Source organism: Fukomys damarensis, unplaced genomic scaffold (assembly GCF_012274545.1).
Source record: "Fukomys damarensis isolate Sample0158 unplaced genomic scaffold, DMR_v1.0_HiC HiC_scaffold_35, whole genome shotgun sequence".
NCBI classification, from domain to species: domain Eukaryota; kingdom Metazoa; phylum Chordata; class Mammalia; order Rodentia; family Bathyergidae; genus Fukomys; species Fukomys damarensis.
This window is the reverse complement of record NW_022900947.1, coordinates 5842861-5859733: the sequence shown is the minus strand read 5'-3', so window position 1 is coordinate 5859733 and position 16873 is coordinate 5842861. Positions and strand designations below refer to the sequence as shown.

The following is a 16873-nucleotide window of genomic DNA, read 5'->3' as shown; positions in this document are numbered from 1 at the left end:
CACAAGATGTGATTACTCACCATGAATTTATACAGCTAAATGTGATGTTGAGTGCCCTGTGGTGGCACACACAGGTAATCCCAGCACTCGGGAGGCTGTAGCAGAAGCATCACTGTGAGTTTGAGGCCAGCCTGGGCTACACAGTGAGTTCAAGGCCTGCCTGCATTACAGAGTGAAATCCTGCTTCAAAATGCTCCCAAATCAAACACCCCATGAATTAATAATTTAACAAATTAAAATAAACTAACTGTGAGGTTGGGAGTGAAGTCCGGTGGGAGAAGGTTGTCACTGGCAGTGTGGCCTGGAGGATCTGTCTTTCTCCCTTCCCCCTTGATCTCTCTCTCTCTCTCTCTCTCTCTCTCTCTCTCTCTCTCTCTCTCTCTCTGCTTTTAGCTTCCATGCCATGAGCTGTACCTCCTCCACCAGGCCCCTCGACCATGCTGCCCTTCCTTGGAGCCAGCTGACTGTGGACTGAAATCTCGACAACCTGTGAGTCAAAATAAACCTCTCCGCCTTTAATTTGCTGGTGCTGGGTGTTGCATCTCCATTATGAGAAAGTGAATAAAACAGGGTACTACATCACTTTTACAAATGAGAAGTGAGAGAATCTGCTAAGCTTGATAATTTGCTCAAATTCTCTCAATAAATGGAGTCGGTTAGGAAACAGAGATAGAGACAGACAGAGAAAATGAAAGAGAGAGAGGGAGAGAGAGAGAGAGAGAGAGAGAGAGAGAGAGAGAGGGAGAGAGAGAGAGAGGAGAGTCTTGTTCATCACATGTGTGGACACGAAGACTATCCAGGGATTCCACAGTGATTGCCCAGGCTGTTTTTGTTCTTAATGTCATTCTTGCTTCAGGACCTACATTCAGCCAACATGAGGACAGATGGTGTGGGGCTCTTGGTCCTGCCAACTTAGCGACCCTGGCAGCAATTCAGCCCCTGCATGAAGGGAGTGATTTTGCCTGCATGGTTTAAAAATACTACAGTGTTTTTAACCTCAGGGAAAAAGTGTTTGGCAAACAACCCATAGCAGATTTTTTTTCCTTGGGGATGACGTCACATCCCCAGCCAGATTTGTCTGAACAATGCTCTGTTCAAGAAAATTGGCTTTCTGTGGCTGCCATTAAAATGCAGAATTAGGACATAGCTCTAATGCTCTGCAAATGCTGGAACCTGGCCTTGGTCATATTTTGCCTCCAGATCTCCATGGTGGTCTATCACTTCACCTCGTTTGGACCCTACATTGTCATTTGAAAATTAGCTTTAGACTACTTTCAATTCAGTGCATCTACTGCTGGGTAACACAAGATGAATCTTCAGCATTATAGCAGATTCCAAGAAGAGAAATAAGTACAACCACCATCCAGGGGTTTGTCATTTAAGAAATATAAACCTATGTAGCTCATCCTTGCCTGGAGGTTCCCTCTGCAATCTCTTCCCTCCGGAGCAACCCTGGACTGCCTCCTTTTCCTTCCTTAGACATCAGCTGTGCAGATTCCAACTCAGCCATCTTAGGTGAAGAGAGGCCCCACCCCATGTGCCCAGGCCATTCTCTGTCTTGCCATCCTGCTTCATTCCTTCCTGGCACTGCACCGTCTCTCATCTCCCTGTGTGTCCCTGTTGTTCCCATGGCCACTGTGGGGCAGACCTTCCTGTGCTGGGCCGCCTTGAAGAAGCCGACTGAGAAAGATTGATGGGACACACACAGGTGCATCTGTCATTAGGGCCATGAGAACCTGGTGACCCTGATGCTGCTTTGTCAGACATGTGACAGCAATAAGAATACCAGCACGGAGAGCTTATTGTCATAACAAAATTGTACGTTTATGTAAAATGACCAGAATAACTACACCACACATTGAGGTCTTGATTATTGTGAACTCCACGAACTCCTTCTGGGGGAAGGCTGTGTGAGCTTAGCGATGAGTTTGTGGTTCCTGGAGATTTATTCGTTGATGACTTACCTGTCAAGAATGTGAGTGAAGACCTGAGAGCATCGAAGGAACGTAAGGCAAAGGTTTTAGGGAAGAGCTCTTTCTACAGTGGCATATCATCTCTACCCCTGTGCTTACCAAAGGACTTGGTGATGAATGAAACAAAACCAGGCAAGGAAGAAAATATGAAACACAGGCTGCACTCAGAACGGCCCCTCCCTCGTGGCCCACGGACTCTCCCCCACCCCGAGCTCTGGGTTCACCCATCTTGGATTTTTCCTTCATGCAGAAGGCCTTGGGGGTGGTCAGGCCAAGAAATAGCGGACGCCTGACCTCCTTGTTGGAGGAACATTGTGCCCATATGACTGGGTGCACCTGCATGCCCACTGTGTTTCTGTTTGCAGCTTTTTGCCAGGAGGCAACTTCTTAGCAGCCGTAACAGTTACCCACTGGTGTCACAGACCTGGCGGAAGTTGAACACAGCGTCAGATATCACTTATGTTTCCACGGAGAAGCCCCTCAAAAGCCCTCGCACGACTTAAAAGAGCTGATGCAAGGAGGATCCCAATGTGCTATAGGACAGAAAGGGAGTCCCAGGCAGTGTGAGCTCAGCCTTCTGGAACCCAGCACCCCGCTACTAATGGGCAGATGCCTAAATATCATAAATCAGAAACACTGGTGCTAACTCACTCAGGTTTCCACAGAAGACTCTTCATAAAATTTGTTAAAAACATGCATTTTGATCCCCTGTGAGAGTCAGCACTCTGGAGTAGGAATCTATGAAGCAAGCAACATACCCTTGGTTCCCAGATAATGCTACAAACTTTAGTTTTTCATTTGGGGGTAAATATATGAGAGAGTTGCACTGTGCGACCCCATCCCTTGGCATCTGCCTAAGATTAGCTGTCTGCCAGGAGCCGGGATTAGCAGACAGCCGAAAAGATAAAGCTTAACACCCCACATTGGCAGGATTTTTACCCAGAACCAGTGATTTCTCTTAACACTGACTCTGTCCTTTAAAAAAAAAAATTCAAAGGAAAACTGTGCAAAAAACAATGGGAAAGTGGTAAGGTTAGATGAGTTGTTGCCATTCTCTCCTCGCTTGAGCACATTGCCTCCTCTGAGAGAGAGGAAGTGAATGAAAAGTCCAATCTGCCTCTGTGCAGAATGTTTATTCATAAGAAATGAGTTTCCGTGGTGGAGTCACTATATGGGAGTGCTTTGGGTTTTTTCAATTTTTCTTTCTTTCTTGGGATTCAATAATCATTTCAAAATTAAAAGGTTAAAAGTAAAATCATTTTCAAAGTATAGATTAAAATGTCAATTGATTCTTGCATGTGTGCTACATTCATAGTAGAAATTGGGGAAAAAAAGTAAAACGCTGTTCAAATGAGATCCATATGTTGACATATGTGATTACCATTATTTGCATGATAATTTTAAAATTTCAGACACTGAATGGTTCTGGGAGGGTAGTGGTACCACAGTCATTTTTAAAGACAAGAAATGAGAGAATCAGTAAATTTTGATAACTTGCTTCAATTCATTCCATAAGCACAGCTGGCCAGGATGTGAAGGAAGCCGGTTTGATTCTGCAGCTGACCAAGCTTGTGTCTGAGCCGCACATGCACCTCTGCGAGCATCACACATCCCTCACTCACAAGTGCAGTCTAATATGTATCGAGGAAGATCCCTTGGGCCGCTCCCAAGCTAGTCATACTGACAAATAAGCTTACGTGTCACAAGGGATGTTGTGGGGAGACGGTTTTAGGTCTCTTTGAAACTTATAAATGACCTCTTTATCTTCACATAGTGTTCTCTCTGCATCTCTGTTCAAATTTCTCCTTAAGAGGACATTAGCCACATTGGATTAGGTCTCACTCTGGCCTCATTTGAAATTATTTTTGTAAAGAAACTGTCCAACCATGAGATCAAATTCTAAGCTTTAACACCTGTGTATGCATGTAGGACTGAGGATTGAGCCCAGGACTTCTACTGAGCTGCATCCCCACATCCCCAGCTCTTTACCTTTTTTTTTTTTTTTTTTTTTGGAGACAGATTCTTGCTTACCATTAAGTTGCCAGGCTGGGATGGAACTGGGATTACAGTTATGTTCCATCACACTGGCTTGGCAGATAAATTTTGAGGGGACACAATCCACTCATTGCAGTCCCTGGTTGTCTGGGAGATGCCTAGGGAATTAGGAAAGCACACTTCAGGATATGGCAGGAGAGCCGTGGAGGGTTGACCTTGGAGTCAATATCTGGTCCCTGCTCTCTCCTCTCTGGCACTGTTCCCCTACTCTGGCCACCATGAATTAAGCTGCTTCATCTCACTGTGCCCTTCTAACATAATTTTGGTTCAGGTAACCACAGACCGAACCCTCTGAAGTCATGAGACAAAATAAACTCCCCTTCATTAAACTATGTATCAGGTATTTGAAACCAGAAACAATAAAGCTGACTACTATAGCCCTCAAAAGGAACCGACCTTATAGACATTTCACTTCCATACTTCTAACTTTCAGAACTATGAGAAAATAAATTTCCATTACTTTAGCCAACCAACCCATAGCACTTTGTCATGGAAACCCCAGTAAATTAATGCAGCTACAGGCCACAGCTAACCAAGTGGCTTACATCCTGGTGAACTGATAAAATGGTTATTATTTTATACTGCAAATGCACAGGTGAATGAATTACTTGAATCTCACTGGGCTTCACTTCTCGCAATTAAAATCATTGCTATTAGCGAGTTAAGTAGAAAAATGTTTGCAACTTACTTGGTACAATATCTGGCCACAAATGGCATTTAGCAAAGAACTATTTTACTATTTCCTTTGTTGATTCACAGTTATTTACCTACAAAAATATGCACTTCTTAGAACGTTTTTTAAATAATGTGGGAGATTTTGTAGAATTCAACATCAATGATATTAATATGTATAAAACTAGAGCATCGCATGGCAGGTACCCAGAGGAGGGCAACAGGCACTTGGGAAGTAGACAGAGGTTAAGGCAGAAGGCAATTAAAGTACATCAAGTACCTGCTATATAGCTAAAGTGCAGATACATGAATTTATTTAATTATTATTTTCATTTCTTATAATAATCCTAAAATACAGGCATTATCATTTCTCCAGCACAGACATGGAGATTCGTTGAGAAGTTGATGTCCAAGATCCCGTAGCTAACAATGAATACAGCAAGGACAAAATGAGCAGGGCCCAGTGATCATTCTGTAACACCTGAAGGATGTGGCCCATGTCTTGAACAGCTAAGAACATCACAGCAAAAGCAAGTCATGAGGTAATTCATCTTCAGCAGGCACATGCAGTTACAACTAGCAGAGCCCATTTTCTATATGCCTGCTGCCCATCAGTCTGTGCTAATGTGTTCTGGTGATCCTGGTGTGCTAAGGGAATCGTGTGACTTTAAGGCCAGCTTTAGGGTTGGGAGATCTTAGCTTCCAATGGCTTCAAGTATCACACTACAATTCAAAGAAGAGGAAGTCCTGCCTGCCCACAGGCCATGCCTCCCCAGGTCTGCGGCTGCGTTTCACAGGAAACAGAACTAAAAAGGACATCTGAATTGGCTTCTGCTGCAGGACACTGCTTAGCAGTGAGAGCAGTTCAACACTGGCCGTACAGATTACCAGTTCCCTCAGTTCTCCACGATGCCACCACAGGACCTTCTCTCGGGACACAGACATTGCCACCCAGAGCTCTTGGCACTCTGAAGACTGTCCAGGTAAAGTAGCAGGCCAGCATGGTCTGTGCGGGCATCTCGTGGTCACCTCCCTGTACAAGCGATCCTTAGCAAAGACTCCGTACCAAGCATTTCCTAGCATGAAATGCAAGACCTTCTGTAGCACCCAAACAACACCAGACCCTTTAGTTTGGGCTTTAAAGATTGCTTCATTCTACTTGGAAAAGCGGTTCAAGATATTTATTAATAAAAACACAAAAGGCTCCATGGTTGGCGGTGCTGCTGATATACAGACCCCACTGACTGCAGGCTTTCTTGTTGTCTGTCTGCTCTTAGAGTGACAGCTTGGACTCAGAGTGAGTCACTAACAGTAGACATTCATTCCTGGAGTTCAGTGGAAATAGATTTGTGTGTGTGTGTGTGTGTGTGTGTGTGTGTGTGTATTTTCTAAATTAACACTGCTTTGGTGTGGAAGATGTGGACTTTGGAATTATGCTGACATATTGCACCTCTCAGGGGCCAGAAGGCCAAGAGGGAGAGTAAAGCTGGGATAAAATGTTCACTTTGAAATGACACCGGGGTTTTTCTTGGAGACAACAGACAAGTGATAAACTGGAGCGAGAGAAAATACAGTAAATGTCAACAAAGTGCAGAGACTTTGGTTCTAAAAGATTCTGATGGGATTAAGCCTTGATAATCCATCTGATTGTTATCTGGTGTTGTCACTTCCCCAATTGTGTCTTGGTGTCTATATTGTGTGAAGTTACTTGGCATTCCCAGGGGCCACCCAAACACTGGAAATAGGCATGTCAAAGATCGGGAAAAGGATGGTAGTTCTGGCTAATTGGAGACCTACTGGAGGAAACTTCAGATAAAATATGACCTAGAGAACCAGGAAGGGTGCCTGGCATGGTTGTGACTCTGACTCTAGCCAGCCAGGCATGTATAGTAACTCACTTGACCCTTACACCTGGCCTTGAGCACTAGGGATTATCTTCCTTCCTTCACAGACAAAGAGCTTGAGTGTTCAAAGGAACATGCTCAAGGGTTTCCAGACAGTGATGCATTGTGCAACAACTCCAAATTAAACTTATTTTCACCTGATTCTGACCACTGTGTATATAGTTAAGTATGTCTGTTTGCAGCTTCTTGGAGTTCCTTCTTGAATCCACTACTACAAGGGTCCTTGACACCCATCGTCTTAGTGGTGCTGTTTCTCTTTCACCAAGGAGGGCCTCTCAATAACTGTATGAACCTCAGAACCTCAGAGCTCTGAAAACAGGCTATAACTTCCTGTACATCCGGCCAGCTCTGGCCTTTAGGTCAGGGGACCCCATTTTCTGCTCAGTTTGCCACAAGTCAGTTACTCTGTGAAAAGTCGACAGGATTGGATGCCTGACCAAGCTGGTCAGGGTCCTAAATCTGCCACTTGGGCCATGCATGTTCTTTTCATCTCCCAGTATCAACTCCTGTATGTTTGTAATGCAGGCAGATTACATAAGACTTATATTGAAAATCATTTATCTTTAATAATATAGTATTTATATTATCTGAAATATAGTGTGTACTTGACACATTATATGGTTTGTAAATGTTGGTTTTCGCTATTGGTTCTTTTTCCTTAAACCAAATCTTTGACCTTACTCATAAAATATGCCCACAGTCGTCATGGAATTTATCAATGTGCATAAATGTATGGAAGTTTATTTTAATGATGTCATTTGAGAATAGTCATATATCACAGTTATCTGTGTAATCTACAGAGCCTTTGAATGTACATGTTCATATATAATGATTTTAATGTAGTGGGCAGAGCATACATTAAATCAGTCAGAAGATGTTGAAACTGGGGCTCAGAGAAGTTCAGTGAAGGTGAACGTTGTGGTAATATGGAAAGCGAAAGGGCTTTGAGATCAGTCAAAAGTGGACATGAATCTGCTGTGTGGCTTGTGCACCCTCAGGTACATGGCTTCACCTGTCTCCTCTTGAACTAGAGACAGCTGGTGCTTTACAATTTGAATCTTTCTTTTTTTTTGTTTTTGTGGTACTGGGGATCAAACTCAGGCCCTTGTGCTTGCGAGGCAGGCCACCAAACCACTGAGCTAAATCCCCAGCTACGATCTGAAACTGAGAGGAGTAATAATACTCTGCGGGTTGCTCTGAGGTTGAGAGAAAGTGCACATTGTGCCTGACTCAGCCACTCGGCAGATGACTGGAAGCTCTTGGTGTTGTGCAGGGTCGGGGCTGGTGGGTAACAGCGAGGTTGGGAACGATCCTATTCTGAATCCCACTACGTGAAGCAGTTGTATCTCCCACCACCAGCAACTTCCAGGGTAGAGGTCAGCACTCCATAGAATTCTTCCAGCTACCCGATGTTCCCAGAAGCTTATGAAACAGAGGGAAAAAGATATTTCAATGGTTTTGCAAGTCATCGGTTAATCTGAGAAGCCTTGGGTTAGGTATCAGCAACTCAAAAAGGTAATTGGGGAAATCATAGGAGTTGTTTTTGGTGACCTTTGTTTTTGGGTTTTTTTGTTTTTGTTTTTGTTTTTACTTTTGTTACAGAATTGTTTGGGAATTATCCTGATTATCTGCTTCATTTTTTGTTTCGTTGCTTCCCGTCTTTCATTTATGGCTATATATGTGCGTACACTGCTTAGTAGACATTATTCCCACACACAGATTCAAACATGAAGAGTTACAGGGGCGTATGATACTGGGGCTAACTGGTAAAAGATGGACCCCTTTATTAGTGATTTGCAGGTGCCATTGGTAGGCCTGCTAATTGTTAGATACTGAAAGCTCATTGTTTCTTGTCATTTCAGTAGCTGTGCCTATTTCTACTTTATAAAAGAGGACACCAGGACACCCGGGTTCTGAGAAACTTCATCTATGGCCCATAACACACACCGAATAGGGAGATAAGACAGGAGTGGCTCCCAGGTCCACCTGCACCTCCAGGTTCCTGTTTTATGCATGGTGCTTATGCTCTTACTACATGTGTATGGAGTCGGGACCACAACATAACCATCTCCTCTTTTTAATTTTGCAATTGCAAATAGACAAACTATTCCTGCATCGTATATTTATGGGACAAAAAGAAATGTCATGCTTTATGAATACAGTGCAAAATAGTCAAATCAGGATAACATGTCTATCATCTCAAATACTTAATTTTTATGGTAAAAATGTTTTTAATTTACAGCAAAAATGTACAGCCTGTGATTACTAACTATAATCACTATTCTCTTCAATGTATCTCAAAGGAAAAAAATCCACACCTCCTGTCTACCGGAGCTTTGTACTTTTTGCTCCTGACTTTTAATCAAATCAACTGCATTTAAAAACTCCCAGATATACCCGAAATATTAGCAAAACATGTGTTTTTAAAATTTGGGGTGGCTCCTAATTAAAACACTTGCCGAACACCTGAGCGTGAGGAAAGGAATGCACCATCCCACCCTGCAGCGGGACCCTGGGCAGCTGCTCGCCATGTGAGCATGGAAAAGCAAAAGCTCTGAGCACACGGGAAAATTCAACTGCCCCTGCTCAGGCCACCATCGCCGACTGAAGCGGGTTGGCCCATGAATCTGCTTTGAGCTCCGTCAGCTCTGAGCGTCCTGGGTGATGCAAGGCTTCTGAGTCTGAAGAGCTGATGGAAACTGGGCATCCTCAGGGGACCCATGCCACCGCAGGAGCTGGGTTTGCTGGGCTGAGGGATGCATGGAGGGTGAGCTCACACAGGTCTGTAGCCCCCTGGTGTCTGGAGGTCCCTCCCCTCATGGGCGGGGTGGGGGATCCCTGTGCGTCCCACACACTACGTGACACTGCCCCCGCCCACACTCCCACCTCAGTCCAAGTGCTTTCCACCGCCCCAGTCTTGGAGAAATGGATCGCCTGGGTTTGCATTTACCCCGGCACTTCCTAGGAGTGAAATTGTAGGGAAGTTATTTAACCTCTCAGATCTTCAATTTATCCTTTACGTGGTATTTCTAGAACCTATCTTTCATATCTGTGATGAGAAATGAGTTGTAGTACATACATTACAATTGCATATTACAGTATAGTGTCTAGCAATTATTAAGTGCAGTTAAATGACATATCTATTACTATTGTTAGTGTAATTGTCACAATGTTTTATTTTTAAATAAACCCTACTAAATGCTTGAAGTGCTTCTTTAAGAAGTTTGACTTAAAGGAGTTATATTTTAAAGTGATTTCTACAGAAATACTACCACATTCATGTTTATTTGTATCACTGATTTACAAAGCCTTGGAGGTGTCTTAAAACTCCTCAATTTGCCTACCTTTGGAAATGTTAATATTGAATGAAAATAGTCATCGAAATCCCTTCAGAGCACTTCCCAATCCTCGGCCACTTTCGTGGGACTGATATGTAGAAATGACTCAGAAACTCTCTGCTCAAGTATGGGGGCAGATAGTTTGACGTTTACAAGGTACTCACTTACATGACCTCACCGATCCTCATCACAATTCTACGAGCAAGGAATGGGAGACACTTGTAACCCACTCTTCAGAACAGGGAAACTGAGGCTCAAGTTGTCCAACACACTGTCCAGTTCGGCCTACTTGGCCTTCATGGTTTTTCTCACAACTTGCTTGGTGAGAGAGCCCATACAGAAGAAGGGAGCAAGAAATAGCTATGCTCGACGACATTTAAGTCAGAGGTTAAGTGCTAAGTGCACTTGAAGTCACCAGTGAAGGGATGACTCCCCTGGGTCCACACTGCCCATTTCTCTCACCAGACAGACTTGGCTTGGGAGGACACTCTGAACAGAATGACAGAATTGTTCGATGTTGAAAAATCTGGGTCATCTGGATGCTTGCTGTACAATGCAATCTAAATTAAACAAAATGCCTCATGTAGGGTTCAGGTATGCGATCGGTGGCATTAGTATTATTGCTATTATAAATTCCATTAGTTTCGGTCCAGTCTTCATTAGATTACCTGAGCTTTCATGCTTTCTCTTGGATCTTAAGTTTGTCTCAAGCCTCTTTCAGGCTCTTTTTATCGTGAAACAGTGATGCAGAAAATGACCAGCTTGCAGCAGGGGCTGCCTGACATCGAACAAATGGCACTGCTGTCACCCATGGTACCCAGCTTTCCCTGAGGGGGCAGGGATCCCAGAAGCTGCTCTTACCCAGGGCCAGCCCCTGAGTTGCCACGTGTGTATGGCAGTCTCTGAGTCTTGATTCATAAACTTTTCTTTTTCCTACAATTTGCCTTCAATACCACCCCTTATGCATTAATCAATTAGTGGAAAATCAAACACAGTTGGTGATACTCTGAGGAATCTAGGCTTATCTATGAAAATATTCATGAGAATAGGGATGAGACAGAAGAAAACCCCAAAACAAAAAACAAAGAACCATCTGATTAGGATCTTGGTAAACTACATAAAATATACTGAGTCTTAATGTACTCAATAAACTAAGACAGACAGACAGTGCTGTGTACGTGTATTGGCTAGTCTTGGTTTAGTTGAACAGTTAAGTAACTTTTGTAATGGGAGAGGAAAGGGGAAGCTCAGGCAAAAAGAGAGGAGAAGAAACCAAAAAAAAAAAAGGAGGACAGAGAAAATGCATAAATATAAGACAAAATAAGTAAATGAGAAGAGAAAAAGATAGTCTATTGTCTCAAAATAAAATAATGAGAGAAAAAATCCTCTTATCACTGAAGGGGACCCTTTCTGCAGAATCAGACAACAGAAGAGCAAAAGGAAAAAGCTTTGCAAGCAAACAAAATGCTCCAGGAATAATAAATTCAAAACTTATAGATTACATCAGTTCATTAAGGGCATCTCAAAATTACTTAAAATGAATGATGGGCACGGATATGTATTGCCTTGAGCTTCTCAAGGGAAGTTACTTGTTACCAAGACAATTGCAAAATCTTTTTTAAATATGCCCATACTTAATGGCAGAAAAACTAGGAAAGCAGTCTCCTCTCTTCCTCAAAAAAAATCTATAATAACAATCCATTTGATTTCAAATGCCTCCTACTCATTGGAAATCCAATAAAATTAAATGTTATATTTAATTAAATTCAGCTGATTTCCCTGACCAGAGTTAGAATCAGAAATCCAATCAACATGTATTTTCCTGTAAAGAGGAGCATCTCTAAAATGTAACCTTCTGATTTCTGATATGAAAATAGAAGAAATTATGAATAATGCAGAATTGCAGCCGAATTAATATATACCTGCATCTGGGAAACATTAGTTTCAGCATGCGTGCTCAGAGCTCCCACCAATATGTGCACGAGCACCCACACACACGCATGCACACACATGCACTAACTGCCTGCGGCCCTTCCCCGAATGTACCCATAAAACTCCCTCCTTCGACTCCCTCTTATTGTGGACACGTCAGATGTGAGGAGGGCACTGGGGGACTCAGATGTGTCTTATAGGTATTTTATTGAGTTCTTTTTCTGTTGTTCTCCTCTTTTAACGAGAAAAAGCACCCAGCTTTCATTTAGACTGAGTCTCCTTGACGTGACCCAGTTTTAACTGAACAGCCACATCCCATCTTCCTGACCCACTCACATAGCTGTCTTCAGTACCCAGTTTGCTTTTGGTCATTTCCTACACCTAGTTAGAAACACTGTCATTAGGATGATGTTTCTTAAACTTCCAAATAGCAGAGGCGAGTACTTTTGTAAGATTTTACTTCCAGGAATAAATGAGAAATGTTTGAGAGCAAAAAAAAAAGAAAAGAAAAATCTGTACTACAAAGCATTGTTTTCCTCTCATGAAATATTAATTTTGGATCAGATAAAATGCAGCAGAAATATTTATGCTAAAATATCTCTTTGCAAGCTCAGTTTGGTAGCACGGGTTAATCCCAGTGGATGACAGGGGTAACAAGGCAATGCGATTTGTTGCATTACACATCTCCAGTTGTTTAAACTGCTTACGATACCATGAGGGTATTAATTATTTTCAGATTAAGATCTGCACCAGGATCTGATCCATTTATACAACAAGGTTCGGTCTCCTCACACATTCGTGGAGGCCTCAGGAGGATTTCAAGCTCAGAAACAGGCATCCTGGTTTTAATCCTCAGATGGAATGTCTGCTCTTTGGAAATCTTAAGCTTTTGTTCCCCTATAGAACCTTGTTTTGTTTATTCTAGTTTTCAGGTTAAAAATAAAACAAAACAAAAACCACTCATGGTTTTTCTTCACCAAATCCATTATCTGCACAAAATGCCTTTCAACCCCCGAAGAGCTTAATGGAAATCAAATACAGTCACTGGAGCCACCACCTGCAAACTAAAATCACTTGGCCAAAATGGACAACAGAGGCAGGCAGGGACTGCTTGGCTCTAGGAACTTCAGCCACGTGTGTGCGCCTCTTGGGCACAGTGCTTTTCCTACCTTGAGGGAGCAACGTGAGCCCTGTAGAAAAGGAGCATGAAGTAAAGCAGTGCTTCTCAAACTGGGCTTCATTTTTGGATCCCCATAAAGCTCCAAATCAGGGTCCGTAAATGACACGGAGAGTTGACCTTGGACAGAAAGGCAAGAGCACTAATCCAAAACAGATAGAAGACCAGCACAGGCTGGCTCTTTGGCCTGAGCTTCGGTGCGGGTACAGCCAGACAACTCGAGCTCCCTGGTTGGCTTTGTGATTAGGTTTGCGTTGGCATCTAGGGCTCACTGCGGTGGTGTTTCCCATTGTTATAGAAAGGAGCCAGCGCAGTGCAGAGAGGCAGCCTGTCTCCGTGGGACCCCTCGGATCAGGGATCCTTGTGCCCCATAAGGCTCCACCTGACAGCACCTCCTCCGGCGTAGTCCATCCTTAACCAAGGATGAGCCCCTCAGGAGCTTCTTCCAGCTCCATTCTGGCAAAGGCAACCTTGCACCTGAGCATTGTTTGTCCCCGGGTTCCCCGAGTAGGTCTGACAGGCGGGGCCCGTCTTACTCGCCTCCACCTGGAAAGCCCTGCGGCTAAGAAGAGAAACTGACACACATTCCTCATCCCCATAGAAAGTGGATGTATGAGGCTCTGGGGGTTTTCCTCATTGCTGGGCTGCCTCGCTTCTCTAGGTCTCCAAGTCAAAGCAAGGACACGTTGCACATTCTTTATTCTCGGAGGATCCTGAAGTCCCTGCATATGTGACCTGCAGTCCTGGGGCTCAGGAAGCCCCTCAACCTGCAGGTCCTGCCTCCCCATCCATGTCAGACTACCCTCAGGGGTCGGGGCTACTTCCAAGAACTGTGGAGGCTCTGGCCAGAAAGCTCTTTGCTGACTCCTCATGAAGCTGTGTGGTTCCACTAACATCTTCTGTCCCTCTCTTGTTTACAGATTCATGTTTAATCTCACTCCATTAAGATCGCTTCTAGGACTCTGTACCATGAGGGAGGAGGACTTGCTCTATGGCCTCCAATTCCTAGTATCTGGGATGTGCCCAGCACATAGTACATCCTCAATAAATAACTGCAGAATATATGGATAAACTCTACTTTGTAAGCTCTGAGAAACTGCACTATTGCTTCTTCTTCCCCGTAAGATCTGGAAACTACTTGCTGTGGTTAGAAACTTTTCCCATAAGAAGGATGCAGAAATTCCGAACATACAGAAATGATTAACATTTGAGGAAATGTAAGAGCTTATTACCCTGACTTGATCATCACACGTTGTACACATGTATGGAGTTATCATTCTGTATGACGACGGTGTGCAAATGCTGTGTCTCAGTACAAACAAATCTTTCCCATTTGTACGGATATTATGGAGATTTTGATGTAGCAGATTTGTAAAAAATCAAAACCTACTCAACCTTAACTCAAAATAATCCTAAATGGAGGGAGGATGCTTTATGAGCAGTGGAACTCTCTGGATTTCTGCTGAAGACTGTGTGTCGATTTGGTACTTTACCTGAGAATGAGAAAACATTGGTGTGTGTTCAGCAAAAAGTGATGATCAGTGATCCCGGTGGGGCAGACGAAGATGGGAAATGTGAATGCACTAACAGTCAGCTGTCCACTCTCTGTGGCCTCCCTGGCCATTTACATACCTGAAGCCTTCAAGCAATGGCCATGCATGGGCTTCTCCTTACTACGCCTGAGTTGCATATTCCAGGGAATCCTACATTGTGAAGGTCCACAGTGTTTCAAAAGGGCCGATGGGAAGGAAAGCCAGGATTATGAACATTGGGTGTACATCTCTCCTTTCTGGAAATGCCACCCTAGAAGTGTAATAAAGTATTGAGTTAGTCAGCAACTTCATATTAATCACCAGTTCCTTGTGCTTTAGCAGACATCTCATTTTTAATGCAAGCCTCACAGGAGCCTCATAAGATCACTATTGCATCACCCCATTTTATAGATAAGGAAACGGGGTTAGTGCAAGCCACCAGTTGTACAAAGCAACTAAAAAGTGTCAGGGCTCATGTGTTTGAAATACCAGCTGATGGCATGTATGTGAATGTCACTGAGTTTTGTTTAACCTATGGGGTCAAATGCAAATGCTATGGAATTATTGTACTGGGGAATACAAAAGGTGACAGTAGCCTTCCCTTCTCTTTGATTAAAAAAAAAAAAGAAAGAAAGAAAGAAAAAGGACAGCAAGGTGGGAAGGAAAGGGCCTTATTGTACTGGGGAATACAAAAGGTGACAGTAGCCTTCCCTTCTCTTTGATTAAAAAAAAAAAAAAAAGAAAGAAAGAAAGAAAAAGGACAGCAAGGTGGGAAGGAAAGGGCGTGGTCTTTTCTATACTGTGTTATATTTGTAAAACCTGTGGGCCTGCAACTGTTTCTGGCTGACTCACTCTTTTCACCACATCCTTCACCAAAGAACTAAGATCAGATAAGAGTGTGCAACTCTCAGAAAGTCTGGGTGGTTCTGAGCAGAGCAGAGAGCTGTGTCCTTTCGCGTGTCATCCATTCTGCCTTTGTCGGGATCCTGCTGACTGAGACTCCTGTGTGGGTCGCTGAGATCCCAAATTTTCCTTTTTATAATGGCAGAGAAGTCTGGGCTCTCCTTGAAGTATTCTAAAACCCTTTTATGAATAGATTACTCGGATCTCTCAAAAGATGCTAAGAGAACATCTTTTTACACTCATTATAATTTTAAAGTGCAAGCACTAATGTTAAAGATCAAACACTCTACAGAGGCTTACATATGAGCAAAAGGAGGGCTGCTTCTCAGACCCCGCGACTTGCTCTGCTGAGTTATCAGTTTGGAAGAGACTTCTGTAATTTTGCTCTGCAAGGAGTTTTGTTGGGTAAGATAATAGAGTGTAGGAAACATAATAAATACAAATAACTTTTACAACCATTTTTGTCACCAAATATGTATGGATTATAGTTTTACCAAAGGAAAGAAGGGTATGGGATCTTTGAGCAGGAAGAGACCTATGTGACCTGACTTTCTTATTTATCACATGAAGAATGAGGCCCAGGGCACTCTTTAGTTCATTCAAAGCTACATGGTAGATGGCAGGGGTGGGGGAACTTCCCGCCTTAAGGATCCCAGGCAGTAAGGCTTAGAAAGCACTGTCCTGCATCTCAGTGTCCTTTGGTCTGCACGTAAGAGCACTCAAGAGCCAGGCACAGAGGGAGCCCACCAGAAACATCATCAGCTCATCTTGTCCCATTTCAAGACCACTTAACACTTCCCAAGGAATGAAGTGACCACATCAGCCAATGCCTTAAAGTGGCAGATACCCTGGAGGGAGCGCAACACCATCTTGTATAACCAATAACTAAGTGATTTAATCCCTGTAAATTACAAGCACATTAATATCCAAAAAATTGGATTTATAATCCTACATGCCCTAATACAGCATGAGCGATGTTAAAGTAACTTGCCCACTTCACCCCACAGCAAACTGTGCATCCATATGTCACAGTAAGTTAGACTTGGAAGACATTGTCCTATGCATCAGCTCATTTCATACTTCACACTTTGGAAGAAAGATATGGATGCGATCATTACAAATGAGGAGAGCAAGTGCTCCCTCCAAAGAGACAGAGCTAGGTAACAGCAACCCACTACTAGACAGAGGCTTCGCAACTCTTCTCTGGCAAGGGCTCCTGCAGGACTGGATGTGTATTATTTGCATCACAACAAGAAAGGTTCAAGTTCTCTTCAGCATGATGGAGGAGATGAGTTCAAAAGGAGGCTGTGAACTAGACACTCTGCCCTGTCCACAGATGGCCATTGGTGAATGAACGTTTATCAGCTGCCTTGCCTTTGCCGGCTGC

The 16873-nt window shown here is 43.4% G+C and overlaps 1 protein-coding gene across 4 annotated transcripts in view; it reads left to right on the top strand.

Annotated features, from left to right (window-relative positions):
* Clnk (cytokine dependent hematopoietic cell linker) overlaps window positions 1-16873 on the top strand; it is a 189887-nt gene that overhangs the window by 36877 nt on the left and 136137 nt on the right. For 2 of the 4 annotated variants that reach the window (XM_010641846.2, XM_019210328.2), the window contains exon 2: window positions 5077-5242. The exons of 1 other annotated variant lie outside the window; for it this stretch is intronic. Coding sequence is in view for 1 of the 3 variants with exons in the window: in XM_010641845.3 (XP_010640147.1) it covers window positions 5465-5683 (219 nt within the window). In the remaining 2 variants the exon portion in view is untranslated. Of the gene's footprint in view, window positions 1-5076; window positions 5243-5408; window positions 5684-16873 lie in introns of those variants that run through there. One more of the 4 variants, XM_010641845.3, reaches the window with a different exon arrangement.